This window comes from Molossus molossus, unplaced genomic scaffold (assembly GCF_014108415.1).
Source record: "Molossus molossus isolate mMolMol1 unplaced genomic scaffold, mMolMol1.p scaffold_m16_p_4, whole genome shotgun sequence".
NCBI lineage: Eukaryota > Metazoa > Chordata > Mammalia > Chiroptera > Molossidae > Molossus > Molossus molossus.
In genome coordinates this window covers 91,054,401-91,066,865 of record NW_023425377.1, presented here as the reverse complement: position 1 = coordinate 91,066,865, position 12,465 = coordinate 91,054,401, and the positions used below count along the sequence as shown (strand labels likewise).

Sequence of the window (12,465 nt, the reverse complement as noted above, 5' to 3'; positions counted from 1 at the left end):
TGAGTAAAAGAGGAATTTGGATTACAATGTCTTAAGGTGCCTCCTAATTTTAAAATGATATGGTCCCTTAATTACCTGTTGGAGAAAGTGTTCCACTCTTCCAGGTTAAACAGGCAAACGAATATATGATACCTGATATATATTTTCATTAAAGGGAAGAAGCTTATTTGTGCTGTGCACCCTTGAATGGCTGACCAAAAGCAATGGAAGTGAGAGCATGACCATGAAACCCAGTCCCCGGGAGTTAGACTTGGAGCCACCTTAACCACTAGGAGTGCAGCTGTGAACCAGAACCGTGCAGTTGCAGGAAAACACCACTCCCTCCATCCTGCAGCTCCTAAGGAGACATAAGGCATTAGCTGCTATTCTCTTTTCAGAGCAATGAAGATAAAACTTAAGATAAAAAGAGGGAAGGAGATTAAAAATGTACGATTTCCTGGGAGCAGAAACTCTTCTGGGGACTGTTCACTGGTTAAAGGGCTGTGGGATGGGAAGGCCCGTGTGAATGGAAGGGTGATAGGAACAAAGACGCTCTGGCCTCAGAACAATGGTCTTTTTACTCCCTGGCCAGAACCCCTTAACTTGATCTCAAAGAAAATGCTCAGGAAAGTACATTAACTTCTTTAGGTCAAAGGGCTCAGGCTTGGGTGTTTAGACAATTGCTTGTCACCCCTAAAACAAGAAATGTACTGATTCCTAATGACTCAATCAATCCTTCCTTTGGCTGGAAATTTCCCTGACGTAAGCTCAGTACTTAGGTAGGTGATTCACACTTTTTGGTTAGAAACTCGTTCATTAAAAACCAAGCGTTCCCCTGTTAGCACATGTTATTTCTTGCGATTGCTTTCCCCCTCCCTCCTGGCCTCAACTGCAAGAGACAGTCTAGAACCACCAGCCAGGCCTCGAGGAGCACAGAATGATCTCTAGTTGGTGAGACTTCTTTTAAGAAGTGTGGCCTTTAAATCCACAGTCCATGGATTAAACGGGCATTTAACGATAAACGACTGCGATACTGTTTATTTGAGCCAGTTCTGTGAAACAAAATTAAACTCCCTTGTAAATGGAACATATACTTAAGGAAAAATCCATTTTACATTCGTCCCTATAACATTTTGTACACATTAAATTACATAATGCCAAGAGGCCTTTTAAGGGACTTTAATGTTTATCCTTTGTCTTCTGAGTCAAAGAGTGAAAAAAAAAAAAGAGAAAAGAATTAATTACTGCTTTGAATCCTTAAGGATATATATTTATCTCTCTTGCCCCAGAAAGAAGACAAAATGAGATCTTTAAATGACCTGAATAAGAACAACTCAGATTTAAGGTGCTGGCTCTATGGTCCGTGTTTATGTTTTATGACATTTGACCCAACTTGAAAGCCTACCTCCTCCTCTCTCCTTCTCATCCTCTTCTTCTTTCAGCAGCTTGCCAATGGAATTATACCACTTGAACTGTGGATCAGGGATGCCATTAACACTACAATTAATCAAGGCACTATTCCCTTCCTTGACTATGATATGGTCAGTTCTGGCAATGATTACGGGCATAAAGCCCAAGACCACGTCAGTGCCATTTAAAGTGCTGTTAGTCACACTCTTTGCAGTCGCTAGAGTGGATACTAGGATTAGAAAGGGCACAGAAGGTACACAGCACACAGGCAGATGGCTCTTCAATCGATCCATCTTCTTTGCTCGCTCTGTAAGGCAACAGAGATGGTTTGCCAATGGACTCTTCAGCAGGCAGCATGCTGTTCAGAGCAGGCCCTGGGACAAACCCGTCCTGGATCCATAGAGTTGGTTCTTGATTAAGAACCTGTTAAAACAAACCATACATACATAAATATTAGCACTCATACTTTTAAAATATTATTTATAAAACATAAGAAACCCAGCTAAAATACAAACCTATATAATTTTTTTTTTTTTATCCTCACCCGAGGACATTTTTCCATTTTTTGTTCAGGTAGAGTGGGAGGGAGAGAGAGGAACAGAGAGAGAGAGAGAAACATCGACATGAAAGGGACACATCGAGTGGCTGCCACCCGCACGACCGACCAGGGCCAGGGAAAAACCGCAACTGAGGTACGCGCCTTAGCGGGAACCGAACCCGGGTCTCTCTGGACCGCAGGCCGACGCTCTAACCGCTGAGTCAAACCGGCCAGGGCCAAACCTATATAATTTTTAAACACATAAATTCAGCCCAGCCGGTGTGGCTCAGTGGTTGAGCTTTGACCCACGCACTAAGAGGTCTCCAGTTCGATTCCCGGTCAGGGCCCAGGCCCAGGTTGTGGGCCTGATCCCCAGTGGGGGCATGCAGGAGGCAGCTAATTAATGTTCTCTCTCTGATGTTTCAATCTCTCTCTCCCTTCTTCTCTCTCTAAAAATCAATTTAAAAAAAGTAAAATAAAATGAAAATAAACACACGAATTCAGATATTCCGAATGTTGTTAACTTTTTCACAGGAATCGTGACAATCAGTGCTATTTTTGCTACTAAAATGTACAGCTACTAGTAGGAACAAAGATATATTTCTTATGTTAAATTTATCATATTACTTCAGAAAGTTCAAAAGCCGACACGGGCTTCTTTTCTTTAGCGTGACAAGGTTTCTTTCCATCCCATCACCTGTCTTCATCGTAGATGACCCGACTGTTCACCGGGGGGTTCCTTCACCAGTGTTCTTCCTGTCTGTTTCAGTGTCCCAGCTGTGCCACGTGGGGAAGGGCACCACCGGAATCAGTGTGGCCTTCCCCTGACTCCCCATTATGGCTTTCGGAATACTCCTTCCCTGCCATGCAACTGCCCATGCTCCTTTGAGCCTCATGCCACCCAACTCTCTGTTTCATTTCCTTGTTATCTGTTGACTCCTGATCACTCACGAAAGTCCCCAGTTTCTTCATCTGCCTCCCAGATGCTGGGCTGAACATCAGTAGGTGTGCAGTGACATTATGGGTGGCTGCACTTCCAGGTCCAAAGATCTAACCTTCACTTACATCACTAACTTCTGGTTCAGCCCCTAATTGTTCGGCCACACTCCAGACCTTTCATCTGCCCAAATTCTAAGTTCTGAAGTTCCGAGTAGTTCGGAAGTTCTCAACAACTATCTTCATCTGCACCCTCCCATTCCTCTCGATCTCTCCCTCTTCTCACTGACTGTCCGCCCTTCGATTTTTCTCAGTCTCTGTCTTCCTCCCCATGCCCACCTTCATGCTCCAAGTCTGTCTCAGTCTAGACCCAAACATGTAGACCACAATCCCAAACATAGTTACCCCTTGTTCTCTGCTGCCATGACGCTGCTAGCATGTAAATGTGAGCAAACTAATCTCTTGTCCTTGCTCCTACCCAGGAAGCTGGAGCGCATCTGCAGAGAATCATACAACCATGTTCCTGCCAAATGAAAGGAGCTCTCTCCAACCCCAGCCAGTCTTTGGTGACATCTAGCAATCTGGTTATCGGGGCTCGGCTGGTTCGGTATCTGCTTTTCACAATGCTACGGACATCTTCACTTTAGCCCAGCGTTATTCCTATTGTCCTCAATAGACACCTTTCTCCTACTGAGACTTGTAGGCATGACTTCCCACTTTCTTTTCAAAAGAATCCTGCATTTTATCCTAAATTCCTCCCCTGCCAATTACTTCCGGCCACTCAATTCTCTGTTTTGCCTGCTCTTTATTGAAAACAGCTCTTGCTGAAGTCAGCAGTCACTCCTCATTGCCAAGTTTGCCGTCGTTCTCTTGCCAAATCTCTGTGGTGATTGCCACTACTAAGTGTTCTTTCTCCAAACTCTCTCCATGGCTTCTATGCTCTGCTCCCCTGGCTGCCTTTATTATTCTGCACTAGTTCCTCTTCTTCCCAGTCCCTGGGGGTTCGTTAACCCCTAGAGTTTCATCACGGGCTCTCTTCTCCTTTTTTACCCACAGCTCTCCCCAGGGTTCCATTTCCATGCCTTTATTACCACCTCCAACCTAATCACTCTCAAATCCTTGTTCTTAGTCCCTTTTTCTAGGTTTCAGACTAATATTACTATCTGTCCACTGGTCATTTCTGCTAGAATGTCCTGAAGGTAACCAAAATTAATATTCCCAAACCAAACTCATCTGTTAAACATGCCACATGTCCTGGACTCCTTATTTCAGTTCGGGGCAGCACCATCTACACAGGCATGCATGACGATTAATCCTCAGTACTCTCAGAGCAGTAACTACATGTTGTTGATTCCACCTCTTAAATGTCGTTTGGATTGTCCCATCCTTTCTGTCTCCTCTGAGAGAGGCTTAGTTCAGTCCTCCTGTTCTCCTTACCGGAAATGGTGTGGGTAGCCTTCTATAAGATCTGCCTTCAATCTCTCCCCAGCTCCCAATCCAGTTCCTGTAACCGTTCTTCAGTACAAATTAAATGGAGCCATTCCTTTACTTAGCAACTTTCAATGTTTCTGCACTGTCTGCCTTATAGAATCTGAATTCCTTCCGCTTTGTATTCATTACTGAACACCTACTATTAGGCAGACACTATTCTAGTCCTACAGATAGAAGAGTAGAGAAGACATATCTTTCCTGTTATGTGTAGATTATATTCTCAGGGGGAAAAGCAAACAATAAATAAGAGAATTTCAACTAATGATGCATGCTTTGAAAAAACACACCATGATGCACTCAAGTGATGAGTTAGGCAATCCAGAAGAACTTCCCCGAGCTGAGGTCCTTTCGGAATCAGCCACCCCTAAACCTGAGAGAAGAGCATTCCGGGAAGGAGGAACATCAAAAGCAAACAAAGGTGACAAGATGGGTCAGAGAAGTGTACAGGCCCAACTCACCTTGGGCTTTGCAGGACAGAGTGAGGAGTTGGACTTTATCCAGCATTCATTGAAATCTTTCAGTGGATATGATTCCAAAGAATATGATTTCTTTTTGAAAATCAACTTTACTGTAGTATAATTTACAAACAATAAATGTGTAAACATTTTGGGTATACATTTTAATGGGTTTCGACAAATTTATACACCCATGTAACTACCATAATAAACAAGATGTAGGATGTTTCTTTCACTACCGAAAGTTCCTGTGTCCCTCCCCAGGTGTAGTTTTTACACTGATTCATTCCAGTGATTTCCGTGTATGGCATGAGGTATGGATCGAGGTTCATTCTCCCACCCCACCCCCGCATATGACTATCCAGTTGTTTCAGCACTATTTGTACAAAGACTGTCCTTTCTACAACGGATTATTTTGCCTTCTTGTAAAAAAAAAGCGAGTCTATTTCTAAATTCTTTATTCTGTTCCACTAATGTTTATCCTTATGCCAATACCACACTGACCATACTGTCTGCCTCATTTATCTTGGTGTTTGCAGTGTCTGAAGTTGTCCCTGACACTTTAGATGCTCAATGAATTGCTGAATGAATGAATCTCTCTCCAAAGGCAGAAATTATTATTCCAATTCTGTAGACAATAAAAGTGAAGAGGTACCGGGAGTAAGGGTGATACATTAGCTTCAGGCCATAGATTTATTCACTGGGAAAGACAAGAGTTTCTCAGTGCCATAGATTCCACCCTCCCCCTAGACCAGAGAGCCTTCCTGCCCCAGGAAGGCCAACACATTACTCCACCCACAGGAATTGCATGGCTAAGGGAGATAGCACAAAGGCATGACAGACACCCTGCTATGACTTTGTAAATGTTTTTCTTTTCTTGGCCAAACCTGTAATTTCCTTTTAACAGGGCAGTTGTAAATGTGAGCTATTCAATACAGAATGGTTAAGAGCATGGCCTCAGGTTTTAGATAGACTGGGCCAGGGTCCTGGCTTTGACTGCCTTTATCAGCTGTGCTTTTCTGGCCAAGTACTTACCAAGTCCAAGACAATTATAATGATTCGTAGCCCAATGTACATAAAGCATTTACATACTGCTTGGCTTGAGAAACAAGAGTTGTCAACATAATGTATGAAATTTCCTGGATTGAAATTATGCTTCTCAAGTCAATTGATTTTTATTTTATCCTTCAAATTGTATTATTTAAAAGACACACCTTGTTTTTGGTTTTGTTTAATACATTTATTGGCCATCATCCTACCACCAGAAATGATTACAAATGATTTTGAACACTGGGTCCTTTGCAGGGACTCAAGTGTGAAAATGTGTGAGTTGCCCCACTGGGCAGCTGCTGCAGTGAGCATCCTGAGGGTAGTAGCTGGGGTCACTCATCTGGGACTCCCTGATGCCTAGGTCAGAGCAGACGCCCAACTATACCTTAGGAGAGAATGAGAGACAAGACAAAGTGGGAGACAGGTTCTAATAAATATGTGTAGTAAATATACTGTAGCATTTTTTCTCACATAAATATCTGTAGTAAATATACTGTAGCATTTTTCTCACATAAATATGTGTCGTAAATATACTGTAGCATTTTTCTCACATAAATATGTGTATTAAATATACTGTGGCATTTTTCTCTCACATAAATATGTGCAGTAAATATACTGTAGTGTTCTTTTCTCACAATTAAGGAAAATGCAATGCATGTACAGAGCAAACTGAGTCTTAAAATGCATAACTCAAGAGCTGTTTCCAAACAAAGGCCAGCCACATTGGTGTTATACTTGCAAACACATGCTGCTAGAGAGAATGAAGAGAAGGAGATACTGCTTACTGTTCTAGTATATTTTAATAATGTCAGTAGGCGCTTTGTCTAGAAACATAGTAACTGTTCCGAAGCAGCATCTAGTTCCCTTTGAGACCTTGAGATGTACAGAAAAGGATTTTCACCTGAAAATGGGAGAATTTCTGCTAGCAAACCCATTTCTGCCTCCCCCATTCTCTCTCATCCTTTCTCATTTTGAAAAGTTACTAAGATACAGAAAACATAATGCATACTTCATAGGTTGTTCGTATCAAAGCATTTTTATTCTAAAGCTCTTTGTGGCCCTGGCCGGTTTGGCTCAGTGGTTAGAGCGTCGGCCTGCGGTCCAGAGAGACCCGGGTTCAGTTTCCGCTAAGGGCGCGTACCTCGGTTGCAGTTTGTCCCCGGCCCTGGTTGGTCGTGTGGGTGGCAGCCACTTGATGTGTCCCTTTCACATTGATGTTTCTCTCTCTCTCTCTTCGTACCTCCTACTCTATCTGAACAAAAGATTAAAGAATGTCCTTGGGTGAGGATTAAAAAAAAGAAAAAGTTTAAAGCTCTTTGTGAACATTTATTTTTGAAATCAAGCATTAAATTAAAACAAATTAGTCATTTTTAGTAAGACTCCACCATATCACACACCATACCCTTTCTGTTCATATATATTTTTTAAAGTATTTATTATGTGCTGGGCACAATGCCAGAGGTGTGGGGGTGGGTTGGGAGCCCTACAAAGCTCAGTCAGACATAGGCTATGGCCACTTGTAGTCTAATAGGGAGGGAGGGAGAGAGAGAGAGAGAGAGAGGGGGAGATTTCAATATGTTCTGCAGGTGGTATAGCTTAGGTATGCCATATGTAGGCAGAAGGTACGCTGGCCGGTCTGGGTGACATTAACCCAGAATCCATTCCCAATTCCACCTTCCCCGTCTCACAAATCCCATAGCTCAGAAAGGCCCCCAGTCTGCCCATGGCACACGCAGCTTGTCCCAAACTTCAGACACTCTTCCCTAATACCTGAGCTTGCCCTTGTCTCAGTTTTGTCTTGAGGAAACATCTCAATTACAAAGATATTTCCTTGATTTTGAATTTCTTCCACACTGGAAGACCTCAGTAATGGATGCCCACACACTTGCCATAAGGAGCCACACGTATGTGGAATCTGATGGCAATTGTTTATGACATCATGTCACTTTGGACATGGTGAAAATCTACAAATGTCCTTTGTTCAGCTTGTCAGATCTTACAGCAAAGTTCAGTTAATAACACTGTATAGCATTGTGAGGGACATTTCAGCCACTAAAGAATAAACCATGAGTACTATAACCCAGCAGATCAAAACACAGTCCTTCAAAATCCAAGAACAAAGGCCACAGATTCCAAAACCGGGGTTTAACAGAAGCTACAATGGACAAATTGTTTAGCTGTATGTGTTTCCTCATGGCCTTTGGGGAAACTTTCACAGAGTATTTCTATAAATAAAACAAAAAGAGAAAATATTTAGCAAACATCAAGGATCCTTTCTTTCACTTGATCTCTTCCACAAGTATATTTTATCTAAAAATATTTAATAATGTGCTTTGTTGAATCGTATTTATTTATTTATTTATTTATTTTGTTTGTTTGTTTCCCTACTGGTAATAAACCATTGAACACGTATTTCTGGAGTTGGGAGGAAAAGGGCCTCTTGATTAAGGGTGTTTTGAACTAAATGAATATACATTATTGTTTTTTCTTGGCCGTGTTCATGCTGGCATTTCCCCATCAACTACGATGAACCATTTTATGGTTACACAACTAGATTTCGTCACATCTACAGGGAGTTACCCCTCTTTTCACTTTTGCATAAATGATGCCACAGCCACAAAGGCTCCCTTTGAGTCTATTGAGACATTCTCGCTAGGTTTCTGCCCGTGAAGCCAGGAGGGGACATCCTGACTCCACGTGACATGGAGAGAAGCTCGAAATACTACATCATAAATGCCAACAACTCGAAATTGGTAGCTAAGGCTATTTTAGCTATGGACATATTTCTGCAACGTCCTTTCCCACGTATCATAATGAATGAAAACTATACGCATTTGTTTTTTTTTTTAACTGCATTTTTAAATGATTTTTTTTTTTTTAATTTACTTTTGCTACAGCTATTCTCCCCTCCCCCAATGAAAGGACAGCATGGAATACCAAGGATGGGGGCACACCCACAGGTCTTGCAAGGGGGCAGTGCCATGGCCAGTTCTGTGTCTAAAAAGACCACCTTGCCCAGCCGGTGTGGCTCAGTGGTTGAGCATCAACCCATGTACCAAGAGGTGACCAGTTTGATTCCTGGTCGGGGCACATGCCCGGGTTGTGGGCCCAATCCCCAGTGGGGAACATGCAGGAGGTGGCCAATCAATGTTCTCTCTCATCAATGTTTCTATCTCTCTTTCTCTCGAAAAATCAATAAAGGGGGGAAAAAAAATAGAATCAATGTAAAAAAAAAACCAAACCATTATTGGATCTTTATCACATTTTTTCCCAAAATGGGAATGCTTTTCTGATTAAAAGTAAGAATGATATAAAGTAATGCTCTCAGATATAAAATGATGTAAAAAAGGAGGAAGAGAGAAAGAAGATATTAAAGGCTTTCCTCTACAGATAAAATGATTATCATTGAGCAAGATAAAAATAAGTCTACCATAGATATTTGTTTGTTAGAATTTTAGATCTGGAAAGACTTGGATGTTTTTTCACAAAAGTGTTTCTTTATACGCCATTAGAAAGGGGGTCCAGAGAACCTAAGCAATCACCCAGAGTCACACAATTTAGTGGCTTAGAACCAGGATAAAAAGCTCATGGCAGATTAGATCTGGTATTACATTAAAATATCTTGCTTTAGAGGCAATTTAAGTTGTTTTAGCAGTTGAGACATGAAATCAGGGCTATTCTAGTCACACGTATATCTTTTAGAAGAGTTTATTGATGTTTTAGTGTTTTTATTTCTTTGAACTCTCATTCTAAATGAGTTGTTGGAAACAGTTTTGGGGTCAATTAATGTAAATCCTTATTTGATCAGAGAGATGTTTCCTCAGAAAGCTGATGGTCCAGGGACTAAACCAAACCTGGGAACTGAATATAAATGGGCCAGAAGCACTGCGGATGGTGCCTTGTGCTACCCAAGCCAACCCCCAAAACACATTACAATGTGGACAAAAGGGTTAGCAATTCTGTCTTGACATTTTTCTTTAATTTTTGACACCATCATTATCAGATTCTATAGTCAACCTAAACTGGTTCAGAAACCTCTCTAGCTGTTTCTGTCTTGCTCTGCCTGTCTCTACCACTAGCTAGTTTTTCCAGCATCTCCCCAGCCCCTTAAAAAACAAAGCAAAATGGTATCCTTTCAAAATGTTCTCCCTACTCATGTGGCATTTGTATATAGGGAGATTAAAATGTTCATTATAGTCCAGTTGATTTCTGTTACCTGCTAACCTACAGCACTACCTCTGCGGACTTTCAGTTCTTCTTGTTTTAATTTCATCACAAGCCCATTTCCCAAGAAGATCTGTATGTATCTAGTACATAAGCACCTATATCCAGAGTGAAACCAGGCAGGAGCTGACGGATCCCTGGAAGCCTGCCCACCTCAGCGAGTCAGAACTCTCCTCTGGCCTGAACGATGGCCAGAGCATCCCATGCACCAAGGAGCTGTTTATTAAAGTGCCGGCCCCTAGATGCCTGCCTGCGAGTCTAGGTGGTCAGCACTCTGCCTGGATGGAGGGGCAAACCCATATCCCCTGTGCAGCCTGCGGAGCACCCCGGCCTATCAATCAGACAGCAATATTCTCAGCGTGCTTTCCCAAATATGATTCACGGCCTGACGCAACTGTGTGTTTACATCTTGTGGATCCTGGCACACTTTGCAAACTCATAAGCCCTTGATAGTGACAGTGCGGTTCCCAGTCCCCCATTTGCTTTTACCCAGATGGCTTCCCAACTGGCCAAATCCAGGGCCCTTGTCTGGAAGCGGGAGGGCAGTTCTTCACAGGATCAACCTTATAAAGGGTAGTTATGTTGTGGTGGGACCACCCATGATACAGCTATTTAACTTATTAGAGTATTAGTAAGTGCCTAACCAAGGCAGAGAGTAACAGCAGGAACACATCCCAATGACAGCCACCGTGAGGACGAACTTGCGACAGGGCTCCCTGTGGCCACAGAGCTGAGGTAAGAATTCGGATGGAATTAAGTCTCCTGAGATATGGAGTGGGATGGGCCCTGAGGTTGAGATCAAGAACAGACATTTTGGGGTGAAGTGTGAAGAGAGGACCCGTTTAACCTTTTAAGATTAAGACCCACAGACCGAGAGGGTCCAGCTCCTTTCCAAAGTTGTGCCGTTGGCGAGTAGATGGCCTCTGGCAGTCCGCTGATCCCTCTGAGCCACAGACCCATCTCTCAGGTCCCTTCCCAAATCGACCATTCTGTGACCACAAAGCCAGGGGTGTGGCTGCAGCGGGTGAAGGAAAGACGTGGGGAGGGGAGGGGAGAAGAGGGGAAAAGCAAGGGGGTTGTTCACATGGAGATGAAGATCCCACTGCAGAGATTTCAACCAGGGCAAAGTACTGCGATCACCAAGCCGTCTGTGACTTGGTGGGTGCCCAGGAGCCACCCTGTACTGTACCCCACACAGACCCAGGGAACCTGTTCTCCACAGAAAAGGCAGCAGCTGGCGTGTTCCTTCCATCCTGGACAGTATGATGAGAGAGAAAACAGACTTGAGCTTCCAAAGCCTTTGGACACCCCCCGCCCCTGCCCATCCGTGACCCCCAGGTGTCCTCAGTGTTTGCAGAGGAGAATCGGCTCAGATTTCCACAGGGCTCCTTTGAGGTAGGCAGGATGGGCCGGCTGGACGGCTGCCAGGGATGCTCCTCTGGGCTACAGATGCAGGCCTCTCCCTTCAACTCCACTCTGAGGGCAGCTCAGTTCAGCGACTGAGCCCTGCTGCTCTTGTCTTGCTACCTGGGCAAATGGAGGGCATCACCCCAGCACCCGTGGCCACGCCACAGACCCAAAGTTTCCTCTTCAGACCAGAACCACTCGCTGTGCTAATCTTTCCTATTCCGCTGACAGGCTGATGATTATTACTACCCTCATCTGGGTCCCTGAAATCTTCATTTCACTTGATAATCCACTACAGAGTGGTCTTGTGTCTGCTGTTGCAACTCAGGGTACAACTTTTATAACGCGATTGGTGCTCAAATATTTGTTGACTGTGCTACACAGGAGCTATTCATTACTTTTTTTTTTAATGATTAGTAATAATCTGTGCATGGGAATGCCACAAAGAAAATTAAAACAAAACACTAATACTCAAGTTATTACAATGTACATTTGCAAGGGTTCCTCATTCAGAGTAAAAGCTAGAGAAGGCCCCTCCATGGCCTCTATATTTGGTCCCCGGCTGCCTGCAGTCTTCATTTCTAACTGCCCGCCGGCCACACTGGCCCCTGCTAATCCTGGAATGTGCCATGTACACCGGAACCTTGCACTTGCTTTTCCTTCCTCTGGAAACAGTTCCCAGCGGTCCGCCGGGGGACTCTGGCTGCGGTCTGAGATGAGTAAGTTCCCAGCTCCGTACAAGGCTCACTCCTAACCTTCCGTCCTGACTCTCAGGCCCCTGCTCAAATGTCACCTGGTCGGCAGGCCCTCCGGAGTCATCTTACAGAAAATAGTGCGCCCACCCCCATCACCCGAGGTCCACCTTTACCCTGCCCTTTCCTTCAAAGCAGTAACTGCCGGGTAGGTGTGCGTGTGTCTGCCCCTGCTAAGGTCTAAGTTCCCAGAGGGCTGGGCATCTGCTGTAGACATGGTTCA

General features: G+C 43.7%; 1 protein-coding gene across 1 annotated transcript in view; it reads right to left on the bottom strand.

The window, feature by feature from the left end:
* The window catches only part of MFAP3L (microfibril associated protein 3 like), a 40,990-nt gene that overhangs the window by 16,772 nt on the left and 11,753 nt on the right, over positions 1-12,465 (bottom strand). Inside the window, exon 2 of the mRNA XM_036282054.1 lies at positions 1,385-1,812. Within this exon, the coding sequence (XP_036137947.1) occupies positions 1,385-1,682 (298 nt within the window). The 5' untranslated portion in view covers positions 1,683-1,812. The remainder of the gene's footprint in view (positions 1-1,384; positions 1,813-12,465) is intronic.